Source organism: Phallusia mammillata, chromosome 5 (assembly GCF_965637545.1).
Source record: "Phallusia mammillata chromosome 5, kaPhaMamm4.hap1.1, whole genome shotgun sequence".
NCBI lineage: Eukaryota > Metazoa > Chordata > Ascidiacea > Phlebobranchia > Ascidiidae > Phallusia > Phallusia mammillata.
In genome coordinates, this window is record NC_137256.1 from 19139443 (window position 1) to 19156396 (window position 16954).

At 35.2% G+C, this 16954-nt stretch overlaps 1 protein-coding gene across 1 annotated transcript; it reads right to left on the bottom strand.

Moving 5' to 3' along the window:
* Positions 1-32: 32 nt before the first annotated feature.
* On the bottom strand, positions 33-14053 carry LOC145228538 (uncharacterized). The gene is made up of 13 exons (XM_080093613.1): positions 13767-14053; positions 13096-13215; positions 12612-12690; positions 11004-11162; positions 6248-6421; positions 5662-5742; positions 5289-5369; positions 2579-2673; positions 1523-1783; positions 1106-1291; positions 778-849; positions 648-690; positions 33-276 (listed from the first exon to the last, which is right to left on the bottom strand). Exons 1-13 carry the CDS (start codon positions 14001-14003, stop codon positions 218-220), a joined length of 1647 nt encoding a protein of 548 aa, XP_079949739.1. The 5' UTR covers positions 14004-14053; the 3' UTR covers positions 33-217.
* Positions 14054-16954: the final 2901 nt, after the last annotated feature.

Here is a 16954-nt window from a genome sequence, read left to right on the forward strand (position 1 = left end):
TGCTTTACCTCAATCATTTTTGTCAAGAATACTTGTTGTATTATGTCAAGATACTTTATTAAGCAAACACACTCGTAATAAATGCATCGGTTAAATAAATTCCCTATTTTGGGTGTCAAACGTCATTTCACGTTGACATGTGCAAGAATATAAGCAGATTTAAAAAAATATGTTTTCAGGGGAAATATTGTTTAATGATGTTTCCAGTAATGTTGGTTTAATCATCTTTACGAGCACGAGATTTTTTCTTCTTTCCAGCCTTGGACCAATCAGTGTCTAAAAAGAATCACAGTTAGCCTAAGTTTCCTGTAAAATATGTAATTCGCCGAACCCCTTCGGTTCGAAGCCAAATATTCGGCCAAACGGCCAAATAATTTTGGCCGAATTTCGGCAAACCTAACCTAATGGGAAAGCATGACCAAACAGATGTCTAAAAACGAATCATACGTTAGTAATGCAAGTCAAGTCGCTAATCAACATACATCAGTCAAAGTCGAAAAGTTCGGTTTTGGTCGAATTTTTACAAAAGTTCAGGCTGAAACCGAAATATCACCAACACGGCATATTCGACCGGAATTAAACTTTCTGTTCTTTAAAAATCAAATGCAAACGTTTATTACTAAATTTGTAGGAACTTAAATATTTACCTCCTGTTTGGTTTTGCTCTGCTGGCAAAATTTCCTGAGTAACCTATAAATAATAAAAAAGTATTGTAATTTTGTTATTTTTGCATATTTTGTGGGCTAAATAGCTAATTTTTGATGGATTTTAGGCTACCTTTTCTTTGACAGTTTCAACCTGTTCCACAGCATCTTCATTGTCTTTGCCTGTCAGATCAGTTTCAGTACCCTGAAAAAAAATGCAACCGATAAATGACTGTTTTTACATTCATATTATTCTTAAGTAGCCTACACAATGCTTTTTAATTATTCTAAGCACAAAAATTTAAGCCAGTATTTGCATGTAAGACAATTTCTTTTATTATATCGTCAGGTCGTCAGAAAATTTTTCCAGTTTTTCGTCAAAATATTATTTTTAAATGTAAAAAAATTAGAGAATCGGGATAATTGTAAATGGAAAAAAAAACACTATAACATCAATTTACGTTAATAGAGTCTTGTGAGTTGGCTGGTTTCTTCTTACGGCGTCGGCGTTGTTTTTTATTCACATTTTGATTGGCTGATGATCCAAAATTGGGACCAGCTCCGACCACCGAGGTTTGAGCGTTTCCTGAAGCTTGTTGACCATTAGGTGGCGCCACATGGGCCCGATCATCGTCGCTTGATTCATCCTAAATAATCAGAAGATCATGTTGCAAATATTGAACTTTTATAAAATCCAGATAAATGAATAAGCTATTGCTGCCAGGCATAATATCAAGTTCATAGAGCTTTTCTGGAAAATGTTATTTTATTCCGACGTTTCGACGTCCTATACAGGTCGTCTTCATCAGGGTAAATAACACTGAATGCGACTAGATACAGTGCACGATAAACAAACGAAAAAACTCCAGATAACTTACAAAATAGGAAGGTTTCGGTTTCGTTTCAACACTTGGGGTTTCCCATTCTTCGTTGGTGTTTGTCCAGCTTGCTTCAGGGGCTTCCCAGTCACCCTCAGCCCCCTTTTCGAAGTTATCAGGGTTCCATGGGTCATCGGGGATAGGTACGCTGTAACCTTCGGGCTCCAACAAAAATTCTTCGCGCTTCATCATTTCTTGGGCGACTACAGGAGGGTTAGCATGGGAACCAGTTCGAATTCCCGACCATTGTCGCAGTGGGCTCTGGAAATATTTAATATACTTCAGTATTATGTCATTGTTATACAAACTTAAAGTAAAAGCATCAAGTCAATAGATGATAAGCTGCAGACGGTGCACACTGTTTCGAGTTAGATGGCTACACTAGCCCTTACGTCCGATCTCTCGTCACCAGGCTGCACTGATGAAACCTTATAGTTAGAAACAGTGTGTGCTCTCTGCAGATTATACAAACCCAATTATTAACTTCTAAGAGATAGTTAAACATGACTTGGTTGATAGGGCAAAGGCGCGTCAACAGGTCCTGGGTTTCAAGTGACGGCATCCACAAAAAGCGCGCTGCTTGAAACGCAAGCCTGTGACGCGGCTTGCAAATTTGAATTTAATGGTGAAGTGCTCCACCACGCGGTAGATTGCCTTCGGCGCCCGCCGTCACAAGTGGGCGGTACAGACGAGTGCAATTGACCACGTGCGTGGGCGAGCGGGAACGTCAACCGGGAAATGGGTGAGAGACGACCAATGACGGAACACCAGAGTGTTTCCACGGGAACCACGAATCACCATCTGAAGTTTCGTCGGGTCGTCACCGCCCGTGGTCACGTCATGATGCTATGACGTCATTTTTGGGGAGGATGAGTGATGCGAAAGGAGTTGAAGGACCGCATATGAAGCGAATAGCTATTCAATTCGGACGACGAATAGCTTACATCTTCATATAACGTCCGACAACCAGTAGCTATGGCGTCATCAGACAGTGACATCACATTGGAGCTATGAAGTCATCACACAGTGACGTCACACTTTCGTAATGTAGCTTACCGGTTGGTATGACGACGATGCGGAATTAACGTGAACCCAGTCTTCGGTGATCGACGAACCGGAACCCCAACGCGCTGACGTCACAGCCGAAGACCCTGTGAAAATATTAATTGTTAAACAAAGGTGTCTGCGGGGTTGTCAAGGACGTCCAAGGTTGTTAATAGCAACCACAAACAAGATAAACTCGAAAATCGGTGGTGAAGCGGTATTGCTCGAAACAAAATGGCGGCGTTGCTGTTTTGACGCGGCGAATATTACGCAACGAAGAATTATTAGGAAGGACACTTGGGTGCTTCTTTGAGAGATTCACATGTAAATACCAGTTTAACTGACTAAAAACGGTACACAAAAAATTAGTTGGGGTTTAAAAAGTGTACTTATGTTTGGATGCGCTTAAGCATCAAAACAAGATAACGCGCGAAAAAAATGTCTATGCTCTGGTTTCTTTTGTTAAAAACGGGAAAAATTGTGTTTTAAACAAAAAGATATACATTAAACTTAAGCATTAGTAAACGCAATAATTACCTTGTTAATAATCTTACATCCTGATTCTGTGTTCAAAATACGTCTCAAAAGTGATTTCTAAAACTGACCAACTATTTACATTTCTTAAGGCTGAAAAATACCTCACTAAAGCACCAAATTCACGTACAGCAAAAAATACCCAGACCTTGCCTTGAAAAAACGCGCAGCTAATATTTGAAACCTCGGACGTATAGGGTGATTATATTACGGTGTGGTGGCACTTTGAATAATATAGCGGTGAAAAAGGCAGCGCGTTTTGGCGGGAAGTGGCAATCATTCGATTAATCTGACACCAAGCGCTCTAACACATTTCCTCTTTGCGGCCCAGAGAAAGGCTAGATTCTGCTGCCAAAGGGATTTTCAACGACTTGCTCTCCGCTGCAAGCCTTTCTTTTTGAATATACGCGCATAATACGTCTTCCTATACCTGCCTTGCCCGTCTGGAACGGTGATTAGCTTAACGTGCTTATCATGTGTTGTACAGCTTTTATACACACCCGCTGTGTTATAAAGGTGCGAATGTTTTTAGGCCTGTACGACTTTCAAAGCACATTTAACGAGTTTTACTGGTACACCAAAACTACTTTTGAAGAATTTGTTTTTGTAAATATAAATTTGAAACCATATGATTAAATCAAGTTCCTTTTGTTGGTCTTAATAACTTGTCAAAAACAAAGGTTTATTCAACCCTAAGTATTTAGTGGTACACCAAACAAATATTTTTTATTGTTTTAAAGAATCGCTTTAATATATTTACGTAATATGCTTACCGCTTTTGGCCTAACTGAGTAAGTTATTATACAAAAAGGCTTTATTAAACCCATATAATCAATGCAGAGTTGTTTTGATTCTTTCACCGTTTCAATATCGGTTGATGTTGGAAAAAGTAACGGAAAACAAATAAAACTGTTTGTCAACTGACCAATTAAAACACAAGCAATTAGCTCTCTGCAGTCTAAAATACTTTCGTGTGTTTTGTTGCACATACATTTTTAAAGTTGATTTAAAGTGCCAAACAAAACATTTTCTCGAGCTTTTTTGGGGGTCAAGATTTGGAATACGAGTTTGTCCATCATTTGTATCAAACATGAATTTTAGGCCGAAAACAAACAACAACAAGGTCGATTTGTCGCACTGTTTCAATGTACAAAACCGATTTTTGGCCGAAAAGACATTTGAAACCGCAACTACCAAACCAGCATAGGTTTTTATTGTATTAGTGTTTTGTATTATTTGCACAGTTTTAATGAAGCAGTATCAACGGGCTACAATTTAAAACACTCCCATAAATTCGTTAAGAAGCCAAAACTGAATTCAGCGGCTTTCAAAAAAAAGTTAGTGCTTGGTTGCACACTGTTAATCCAATACACATATTACATAAAGCGCAAATGCAAAAGAAAGCTTGCTCCATATACGTAAATTCACGCTGGGGTAAAATAGTTTAGTTTAAATCACACAAAAAAATCACGTACAATCTGTTGTTGTAAAAACGAATTCCGATTATTTTCATTTTTCAAGCAACCCACGCGTAGTCACAAAAACCGGGACCCACTTACATTGTAAACGATTAGGGGTCCACTGTTGGGTACACACAGGGGTTAGGGGTACCCCCGTGGCGCCGGTAACGCTAAGTGGAACCAAGTTGGACTTGCTGTACTGCTGCCTGCCCAACGGGAAACTCAGCGCCTCCGTATAAGGTTTTCCTGTTACACCGCGCAGTGTCAAATAATTAAGGACGATCTAAGGTCTACAGCACGACTGGTTTGAAAGCAGGACAGAGGGTGCTGTAATGCTGGTTACGCAAACCCGACATTTGAAACGATTTTCTATCACGGTTTACGGGTAAAATGCGCAGGCAACTGTACTTTTTATTGGAAATTAGACGGAAAGTCAGTCATTTATTGAAATATTTAGGCTGTGGCCTATTCAAACGACTTGCGAAACTGTTTTACATCTGTGCGTATTTATTAAGTGTGAAAAACTGCTAGGTCTTAAACAAACACTAAAAAAATGATAAAACGCAATTAAAATCTTTGATCCAATCAAATGGACTTAAACTAAAGTTTTATGCAATAAAAGTACGTAAATATTGTAAAAAAAATTGTGTAAATGCGTGGCACTGCCAACTACACAACGGAGTTTATGTAGGAAGTATTATTTCTATAGGTCAAAAATGTCTACCGACCTTGATTCGTCCAAGTTGAAGTCACTGTGTTAGAACTTTCGTTTGACCATCGTTTAATTTCCTCCGGCTTGCTTAAAATAACTGAAAAAGAAAACAATAGTCCTACATGAGAAATAACCGAATAGCACTTTACACAGGAAATTTCAGTGTAAAAACAACTAAATCGATGGTTTAACAAGTAAAATATAGCAACGGATTTAGTGGGTTTTTACGCTGAAATTTCCTGATTTCATTTTAATGAGCCTGAATCGTCGCAGTTGCTTTACTTGAAAGGAGATTTCATTGTTAAGAAAATAGTTACTCGCACTTTACACATATTTTTTAGGCATTGGTGTGTTGGATTTTTGTGAAATGTAGTTTTTTTATATCTAACCTTCATTTGATGGGCTCCATGAAGGATTAGCACTCGTGGTGAGAGCAGTTGTCATAAGTTTTCCATCAGCGTCCCATAAACCTAAACATATTGGACATAGGCTTTGAACAAAAAGGTGCAATCAAGTACATGTATTACTATGTCACTGTTATAGTCAGATCAAGTGCCATAACTGTAATTTTACTTTTATACATTTTTACAGCTGAAATTGTAGGTAATGTCATTTGGCCTTTTTGGTCGAAACAGTGTGCACTGTCTGTAGCTTACTTATCATCTATAGACTTGATGGTTTTATATGCTATTTGGTTCTGTCATTTACAAAAAATCTTGCAATGCATTATTCAAAATTAGTGGATTACTGGGTAAAAAACGCATTTTTTTAATAAACAGTAAAAGCGAACATAATATTTTTTTTTAATTTAACATGCCTAAAAACTGCAAAAATACTAAAAAGGGTGATAAACGTTTAACTCCAGTGTGAGCTATCATTTAAATGTTAATTTCACAAATTTAAAATGCATTTCTAGTTTTTGCCTCACTTAAATAGAATTAATCTTTCAACAAATATTATGACTGTAAAACTTACCAGATATAGAAGTGGGTGGCAACCAGTTCGAGGCAGGTTTAGCTTGGGGAATCACCACTTGGGAGATGGGGGTGCGACTTATGGTGGGTTTGGGGTTGCTCGGATGGGACGAGGTTGTGTGACGCTTTTCCGTCCATTCCTCCCCTGCTGCTTTCGCAAAACGTGGAGCCACATCTGATAACAGAATAACAAAACAATTGTCAAAATTTTAGCCAAATAGTTAACATAAAAATAGTACTCTCTCCTTGCAAAAAATGGTAAAAAAAAAAAACTAAATACACTCACAGTTAATAAAACATCTTTCAATAATTTTATTTAAAGTGTTAGCAAACAGTTTCAATTATTACACACCTTTGCTTTACACAAAAGTATCAACGTTTATAAGTAGTATCCAATAGACTTGCATTCATCCACCAACGAAAAGCAAAAAAAATCAACTATTTTAACTTAAAACTTTTCATATTTTTACCATCAAAAACCGTGCAACATTTTAGCAATTACATCGCTATTGGCACACAGTCTTCTTAACCATACTGCTGCGCGCAGAAGGGGGTCTTCCTTTTTGGCCTAATAGTGCTAAGGAAGGATGCTATTAAGCAGAGCTCATATGCTCCTGCACACATGCACTGTTAACTTTACGCTAGTCACGACACTGCATGAGAATAATAGTGTCCAGCCTAAACTATTAAAAGTTATGGGCGACTGTAAAGTGTACCCTTTGCTTGCTACCCAAGTGTACCCTTTGCAAGTTTCAACACTTTGGAAATCAGTAGAAACACAAAGGGATGAAAATTTTGTACACTAAAAACTTGACAAGCAATTTAACAAAAAAAAAACAAAAAAAAACTAAAACATATATACTTAATTTCTTTTAATTCATTTTTTGAGTTAATTTATTCATTTTTTCATTAATCATAGCAAATTGCCTTTGGAAGTCAAACAAACCAAAAATGTGTCAAACTGTACAAACTGCAGTAGCTACCACAATTTGTTGTTCACAAAACAAGTCCTGGGGTTACCTCTATGTAAATTAGTAAACAATCAGTAACTGCAGAGCCAAAATAGTGTGATTCATTAAATTGATTAAATGATCAGTACTCAGTTCACAAAAGGACATATGTGGCTTTATTTTTGAAATTGGTATGAATATGAATGGGCAAACAGTGCAATAAAAGTTTTGCATGCTACAATGAAGTATAACTGTTTAGTATTAAAATGATTAATTTGCCTTTTACCGTAAATAAAGGTTAATTTTCCAAGAATTAAAACATAAAAATGTATGGCAAAATTCTTTGGTTTTGCTTTTTTACAATGTATTGTAACCATCTTTTAGAAAAATTATCAGATAAAAATACTGCCAGTCAAACAGACCAGACCTATTGTCAAATATCAATTAAAACAAGTTTATAAACACTATAAATGTCTGTGGAGGGTCATTCTGTACTGATCAATAGGCCAGAGCTTCAAAAATACACATACTGAATTTCAAAGTAGTGGACAATTAGGGAATGTTTATTTGCATTTTATACAAAGCAATAAACATATGAAGGCCATAGAGCAGGAAATTGGAGGGCTCAGGTACAAAATGGCGTCAGGAATAATTTAGCGATGCCGCTTGACGTTTTTTTGAAAAGGATATGTGTGACAAGGGCTGTTGGGATGTCCGTTTATGTACTAATGACGAACAACGAACATTGCATGTGGTAAAATTATTATGACTGTTATTACAGGAATAGTGGGGAATTCGGGCAGCTGATGATAAATTGAGATGACAAAATAAATTGCTGACAATTTGACATTTTTTTAAATGAATTGCCTAAGATACAGGCTTTGAAAAACAAAAATGAAGCAACAAACAATGAGTCAAATAATATGGAGATTTTTACTATTTATTTTGACCCCAAAAGTTGTTAAAAAGACCAATAATTACAATTGAACTGCAAAACAGCAAAAAAATGTAAACTCTGGTTAAAAAAATAAAAAAAATTATTGACAACATCTAAGTCATTTTTTTTCCGTTGCAAAGTGAATTAAAACAGATTTTTTGACATTAAATTTGGGCCATTTATTAAAGACATGAGCTTCAAAACCAAGTAGGGGTTTGTTTAATTGTTTCATTCAAAAGTACAGTATTATGTCCGAATCTAATTTGCAAACCCAAAACAGCATATTTGTTGATTCTGTTGCAAGACTCACAGACCACTACATTAAAGGATATCTATACATTATCAACTTGAAGTTAATTGTTCTGAGGAATCTTATAGCATTGTTTCCTAAACTGTGGGTCAAGATCCTAAGCTAGACCACCTTCCTTGGGTGCCTGTTTTTGTAACAAGGACATCTAATTTTGAACTTTGTCCCATAGTCTTTATTATTTCCCTTGGCTTTATACTGTTGCACAAATACAATTTTACACATTGTTTTAACCTGTTAATGCAGTATTCGGTGCCCAATTGGAAAAGTTTGGTCAAAAGACCAAATTATTTCAGGCGAAACTGACATAGTATGTTTCATGAAAACTGCCTTTTGTCAAAGCTTCACAGTTTAACAGATAAATATGCATATCCAGGGTTGCATACCAACCTTATTTCTTAAGACTTGTCCTTATCTTACAGGGCAATGTCTTAGAAAAATTTTATTGTCCATATTTCTAAGAAATTTCCTTGTTTTTGACCTGAGTCCTTTTTTGTCTTATTTTCAACAATTACAAGTCAAATTTCTACAAGTAGGCCAAAAGTAAACCTAGACCTGAGCTTTCGTGAGATGCACAAAGTATTTTCTACGAACAAGATTTGCTGGAAACAGATTGTTTGTGGCAAAAAATGGGGCATGTGATATGTCATAGCTCATATAAATGCAAAGATTTGTTCAAAAACATTTTTTTTGTTTCATATGAAAATTTAAATTTTCAGTAGTCCTTATTTTAAAGTCCATGTCAATGGCAACCCTGTGCACATACATAAGTCGCAGGAATCAGAAAGTTAAGTTTTAGAACTTTTTGAGTCGCGTTAAAACATATTTGGTACCAACTGTCTTATAGCATCATTAAAAACAGTAAATCAAATTTAACTATGTAGGACAAAGTTTAATGTGATAAAATTTTTTGTGCAGATTAAAATCATGTATTTTTTGTTACAAAAAGGTCAATACAAGAAGGGTTTGCAGCCAAATTTGGGTTTCCCAATCCTAGCGTGAATAGCTGCCCAGGCATGAATACAAAATCCTATTTCAATTGGTGGAAATTGGGAAAAAGTGTCTGGTCCTTCCTCATCATGATGCCAGCGCCCGTTCAAGCGATTTGACAGCCCTATGCAGATTATGAGCTACTGAAAGACATTATGCTGAAACAGCTAAAACCACATTGGCTTGTGGTGAACCTAAACCACTGTATCTTATGAAAGGAAACAGTGCCGTTGCAAAAATAAAACCATGTATTTTTGTTGCAGATGACTTTTATTACACAAATGCATAGATCTTTTGCTGTTTTTTTTATTATATGTTGGGTAAACCAGATGCTTGATCATTTTACAGTAAACCACCACTGACAACATTGACATCTTTGGATTTTTTTTTTATAATGGAATGCTTATCAAAAGAAAAGGATTTTACTGTTTTGTGTGAAACCATTCTTTTAACCCCTGAATTAGTAATTCCCAACCTTTAATTTGATGACTGGCAAATAGTCTGACAAATCATTCCAAAAGGTCAAAATGTTTTTGTAAAATTTTAAAAAAAATCCAAGAACATTTTAATAAAAAATTGTGAATGCAAACATGCATTATCTAACAACTAAAATACGAAAAGGTATTTGGGGCGTATCTTTTATCACAACCTTTTTGTTATAATTAATCACATGCACATACATTTTGTACAACACCCAACATTATTAATGGCAAATGTTTGCTTGTTGTATATGTATATATGTGTGTTATCAACAAATATTTTACTGTACACTGGCCTATGGGAGGTACATTTTTTGTCAAGCAGTATATGCCCAGAGCAATGCCCAGTGGTAAAAACATTTTACAAATCCTGCCACACGGGGTGCTATTTACCAAATTTGCATAAGAGCTGACATTATGATTTAGGCTCTTTTGTGAAGTAGAAATAGATACAACATTAGGTTCTGTGCAAATTTTGCTTGTAAATATTTAATACACAATTATAATGCATGGTTCAATTAAGACATAAAGCTGGTGCCAAAAATAAGCAGGACAGACTTTTTATTGTGTTTGGTTAAATGATGTCTACCAGTAAATTGCCTGCATCATATACTTATGTTACATAACTGCTGTTGGACATGTTCATAAAAAACAGCAATTAGACATATCTTACAGATTTAATTTTTTGGCACAAATAGACAGAAACTGACAAATTATCTTTCTGATGAAGTACATTATTAAGTGCTGATATTTTGGAAACAGTGACTATGATATGTTTCACTACATTTCCTTGTATGTTTCACCACGATTGGGTCAGTTTGAGTTTTAAGTAAAATCTTATGCCAAAGAGTATTTTAGGTAACATTACCTCAAATATTAGGCTCCTATGAATAAGGATTGATTTTTGGAATTAATGCATTTTTTGTTTATTTTTTTTTTGAAAAAATTTGAGCTTTTTCACTGTTAAAACTAAAAAGGCAAACTTAAAAAATGCCAACATCTAAAAAAGAGCAATTTTAGCACTAAAATGAACAAAGATAAATATATTGCTTTTATTTGGTATTAAAACTTTACATAATGTGCACAAATTGTACCTTTAGCTGTGCTCGGAAGTGAAGTGACAGCGTACTGAGGAATATACACAGGTTTACTGGTTTCTCCACCAGGTGTTGATAGAGCTGTGATGTCGGTTGATTTTTTCTTTTCACGTTTCGTTTTCGGTTCTTTCACTCCAACAGTTTTCCACTCACCAGCTGAATAAAATGAAAAACATAAACGCATGGCTCAAAAGGAAGGAAGTCTCCAACTCAATACAAAATATGATGTTCAGCAGATTTTGTTTTTGAAACGCATTACATTTTTGCTTGTCTAGATAACTGCACAGCAGGCATAAAAATGACACAACTTAATATACTGTACTTTAGGGGAAGGCAACCCCTGGCATATGTGATAACTTTGGCTGCCAGGTGAGTTTTCATGGCATGATAAGTAATTTTAGGTTTCAATTCCATATCCAGCATTTAACACATGCTTGGTGAAATATATGCAAATGCATACTTTTTGCATAACAGTTTATTACATGTACTACCTATTTGAATGGGGATTATGAATCCTAAAAGCCTATTATTTTGATTCCACATTCGGGTTAATTGCATAAAAATGATTGGCAAATTGCATAATTCATTACCCAGATTTATTGTATTAGAAAAAGACCAAGTGGTTTGGAGTCTAAGCAAAAATTAGTAAATATACTTTCACGACCGTTGGTTGTTTCGTACTGAAAAGGAAACTAGTCATTGTGAAAGTATCCCACAACAAAATGCAGGATGAATTTTGTTTAGTTTCATAAGATTGTCTTGCATGGGAATGACTCAAGAGCAATTTGTTATGTCAAAAATAAAATTAAAACAATAGTAAGATTGTGTGCAAACAATTGCCTATTTCAGGGGTGTCCAAACTGCGGCCCGCGGGCCAAATGCGGCCCCCGACAGCAGTTTTAGTGGCCCGCGGCTGTTTTTTTTAAATTGTGTTGCGAATGGCCCGCCATAGTTTGGAACTTTGGATTAAGTTTTTGGGTTTTGGCGAGGCTACATCATGCAAAAGCTTTCCATGGAACTTCATTTACCGACAAAAAGGAAGGTGCTGACTCAACAAAATCACAAAATTTCCTTAAATCCTGTAAATTTGTGTCTTAATTCTGAAAAAGCGTTGGCCCGCGGGCGTCTTTACCTGGTAAAATTTGGCCCCCGTTAAAAAAAGTTTGGACACCCCTGGCCTATTTTGTCACTTGAATATGTGAAGGATTATGCCCTGTCACATATTTGCTTATACCAGGGGTCACCAAACTATGGCCTGGATCAAATTGCCTCGGGGGCAAGTTTAGAAAGGCGACATTAAGGCTAGTAAATAATGCGGCCCAAGCGAATCATTATTAAACTTATCCGGCCGATGTGAAAAAAGTTTGCTGACCCCGGGCTTATGCAGTTGCACAATCTGATATTATGTACAGAAAATTTCAGAAATACTTTTTTCTCCTTACGGACACTACGAATCATTGGAGGCCCCCGGACCTTAGTTTAGAAACCGCTGCCGTATTGTATGTTGCTCTTAGCAAAATTGGAATTTGACTGTCAAGTTAAGTATGTAAGAACTACCTAACCAGCAGTCAATATATTGAGATTATATGTTTCAAATATACAAACCTTCTTCTAAAGGAGATGTGTTTTCAAAGGTTGTAGAAATTTCTTCGGAAACTTGAGTCTTCTTCTTTTTGCCCTTGTTCTAATGTTGCAAACAAAATTTGTTATTGAATACTATTAGTATTACTAATACTATGCCCAGTGGTGGTAACGAACATGTTGGTGAGGCATAGCTTTTCAGCCTGTTACTTCCAACAAACTGGAGTGCCGTAAAGTGTCTGTATTAGCTCATATGGCTGATCTCTCGTCACCAGAAGCACTGATGAGACCTCCTAGGACGAAACAGGGTACACTGTCTGCAGCTTATCATGTAATTGGCTCAATGCTTTTATACTATTACTTTTGTTTGTGTATAGATAATCAAATTGATTTTAAAAAAATGTTATTTTAAACTTATAACTGTCGTGAATTTTAGGATAAAAATGCAACATTGGCGATTAAAAATGTAGCTATTTTTTAGATTTGGAAACAGGGGTTTAATTGCTACCTTTTTCTTGTCAAGTTTTTTTAGTTGCTTGGCATCTCCATTTTCAAGCGTTGGAGTAGAAGCTTTATTTTTTTGATTATTTTGAATACTTTTTTCCACCTCAGATCTTTCAATTGGTTTCTAAAAAGTTTTTTAGTTCTTTTAATCATTTGTTTCTTCTTACAAATATTTTTTGTCCATGCAAAAGCTAAGAGGTTTATCTATGAAAACATAAATGTTTAACTCTTTAAAGTAAAATGCTTTAAATTTACAAGTAAGTATCTAACATCTATAGAAATGTTTTAGTAAGTTTTTAGTTTGTCAAATCAACTGTCACTTTTTGCAAACACTTGTTTTTCCATGCAGAAGCTAAAAAGATCATTCATGAAAACACTGTTCAAACAAAAATGCTTAGAATTTAAAAGACAGTATCTAACATCTTTAGAAAAAATTTTTTGAAGTTTTTAATTGTTTAAATCAACTGCCACTTCTTGCAAACGTTTTTGTCTATGCAGAAGCTAAAAGGTTCATCTATGAAAACACTCTATAAACATAAATGCTTACAATTAAAAGTACAGTATCTTACATCTATGGAAATATTTTTTTAGGAACAATCTCCATTTTCTTCACTTCTAAGGCTGTTCAATTTGTTCATCTTGTTTTAATTATTCAACATAGCCACCAACCAATACCTGGTTTCCGGATATATCAGTTGGTCGTTGTTTCTTTCCTCGCTTTTTCTTGTTGTTTCCTTTCACCAAACTGTCCCTTGTTGGATGAAGACTTGTTCCGAAGCCATCACGATTAAGAGACTTGCGGCTGCGACGACTTTGGATGAGTTTAAGCAGAATAAAAATTAGAGTTAAAAAGAAGGCACCAACAGCCAAAACTGGGATATATGGCCGAATGGTGGCGGTTGTCATTTGCATGATGCCTGTAGTTACTATAAACCTAAAAATGTAAACTATATCAATTAGAAATTGTAATGTACAGAATGTAGGTAAGAGAAGGATAGCAACGCCATTTAGATGTGCTAGTCTTTGATATGGTTTTATACAATGCACTTGGTGCCTTTTGTGGTTAAATATATATCTTGTAGGTTGTTGCCGGCATTTTACTGTTAGTTCAGACTGGCACTGTGCTGTAATGTCAACAATAGAAAACATGCAAATTTATGTAAATATAAAAAGTCTGTCTTTAGGACTGCAGGCTATACTCAATGACTTGAATTTGTAAATACATTTTTAACACTTAGGAACACTATACACAGACTTGAAAAGTAATTTAATCATAAACATTACTGCCAAGGTACTGCATCAGTGCAGAGATTGTCGAAACATCTGAACGATGTATTCTATATACACTAGTACCTTGGCTGTAATGGTTATGATTAAATTTTTAACACTCAATGTAAAAACATTTTTTGTGCAAATTTCAAGTTTTAACATCCTGCGCCAAATGACCAAATTTCTGCACAAATTGAATGTGAAAACTGCCATCATCAAAACTAATTAGTACATGCCACAGAAACCAGTACAGTTAATCAGCTAGTCGAAACAACAACAACAAACATTTGTATCGGACCAGCGATCTAAACACAAACAAGTTGCCATGCATTACTTGGCATCACACAGGAAGCATAGTGATATCATATTAAAAACACTACCTACAACATGACAGACAGGGGTACAAATTTTGAGGTTCCAATAGAGTATTATTAAATCAACCAAAAAATGTGATAAAAAGTTATGCCTTATGCATTGGTAAACCTTATTTATAAAAAAGTATATTAAGTTATGCATCAAAATAAATGCATAAGCTGCAGACAGTGCACACTGTTTTGACCGTTTTGACCTATAAGGTCTCACCAGTGCAGCTGGTAGTCCCAACAAACTAGATTGCCATTGGATCAAGTTTCAAAAGAGTGTAGTCAGAGTTGGAAAATCGTTTTGTGGATTTCCCAACCCTGTTTGACACAAAAAAACAGTTTGTTTTAAGAAAATGGGATGTCAAATGATCAAAATACTTGTTCACATTTTAACTTGTCAGTGCACTGTCACAAATAAATACGTTTGACACATAAAAGCTCAGAATACAACTTTACTATGAAGCTTTACTATTGTATTTTGGTGATAACTACACAGCAGAAAACAAAACACTTCCACATACCAATTACTGCTTGTGTTTATTATCTCATAACAAAACATGCTATAAATAACATTCATAAATCGATTGTGCATAACACACCACCAAACTTCACTTATCACTCCATTTTTGACACACAGCACATGCTGCAGATTATACACATGTCATGTTTATACCCTTGGGGCCCAATACCCAATGCAATAGCGGTAACTGATGCCAATTTTATGATTACATAACATCCTAGTTAGTTTATATGTGATAGAAGTGGCATAAAAAGTTTGTATTGAAGGTGATGTTTATAAGTCAAGTTGTATTTTAGATTTGAACTGCATTTTTAGTCATCATTGTTTTAGCGAAACAGTGTTTTTGAATCAACCATTGTGGCGAATATCAAAAAAGTGTTTGACTGGTTTAAACAAAGAATGGACTGTTATTGTATACTTGTGCATGATGGTTTTTGTTTTAAAATGTCAGTAAATTGCAAATGTTGAATTGAATGCACTGAATTTTACTACCAAACTTGTTGGCTTGCAAATACTGTATTTAAGTTTTCACATCATTTATAATTAATGCTACACACAACAAATGTATGAATTTGCTCAAAGACATAAAAAACTTTGACATTGATCTAAGTGTAGTTAATATGACAAAAAACACCAAATTTGGTCTCAATATTTTCATTTTTTTGTTATCACAAATATGTGGCATATTACCCAATGACGTTTTGTACTTTAATCTGTAGGACCTATTTATTCCTAATTTATGTACTGCAAAGGGTGTGGGATGGTCTCATGAGGAAATTTGATATAGCCTCTACAAATTAGGGCTAGAAAGGTTAAACTGAATGACTGAGTAAGTACTTATAATATGGAGGATTCTCAAGGTAACTACAAGCATGTACACTATAAATAACCTGATTATGCATTTTTAACTTATATTCCTATTGCAGGAAATTGCATTCGTATTTTTTTTTGCTCTTTAAGATGTAAAAATATCGCTGCGAAGTGCAATCAGGTTAGAACATCCAGCAATTTTATAATATAACTAATTTAGCATTTATACCTCGCACCAAGATAAATGCTGACAAAACATGTTAACCAAGAATTGAACACAACTTTACCTCTATTAAAGTCAATCTGGAAGACTTGGTGAATGATTTGATTGGGAATGGTAGGGAGACAAGGCTATGAAATTGAATAGGAAAACATGAGTCTAATGCTGGTCTAACAACTCAAAGTAATACAGGGTTGTAACAAGAAGAACAATTTGTCTCTGGACACATGCTAACATTGCTGAAATGCTGAGGTCAGCAACCTTCAAATTATGTGTGTCATTTCACTTGTTAATTCCAAGTGGTAATGACTTTGTCTGCCAGCTTTTTTGTAAGTAATAGTGGTTTTCGCCAGCTGATCTCAATATTATGCAAAAAACTGAGAGTGTTTGGTGCATGTAGGGTGGATTTTCAGACTGTTGCATATTAAAAAATAAAAACAAGCAATGTAACACTTTAATTTATCATTTCAATGTAATAGTTCGATACGGAATGTAAAGCCCTTAACAAACAATGCTTATTGGTAACATTCACAACAAATCAGATACCAACCTATTGTGGGAAAACAATACAATAAAGCCTTGACTGTTTTCACTTACAAGTTACAGAAATAATTTAATGTATATTTAAAATCAAGTAATTAATCCAATATATTCTAATCATTTAGCAGACCGCTTTCTATGT

Bases quoted from the DNA above. Each gene is read 5' to 3' on its own strand.
- LOC145228538 (XM_080093613.1), bottom strand. From the start codon at position 14,003: ATGCAAATGACAACCGCCACCATTCGGCCATATATCCCAGTTTTGGCT. The intron at 5,743-6,247 runs GTAAGTTTTACA...CAATATGTTTAG, and splicing joins GCCACCCACTTCTATATCTG to GTTTATGGGACGCTGATGGA. The intron at 2,674-5,288 runs GTCGGTAGACAT...ATATTTTCACAG, and splicing joins TTCAACTTGGACGAATCAAG to GGTCTTCGGCTGTGACGTCA.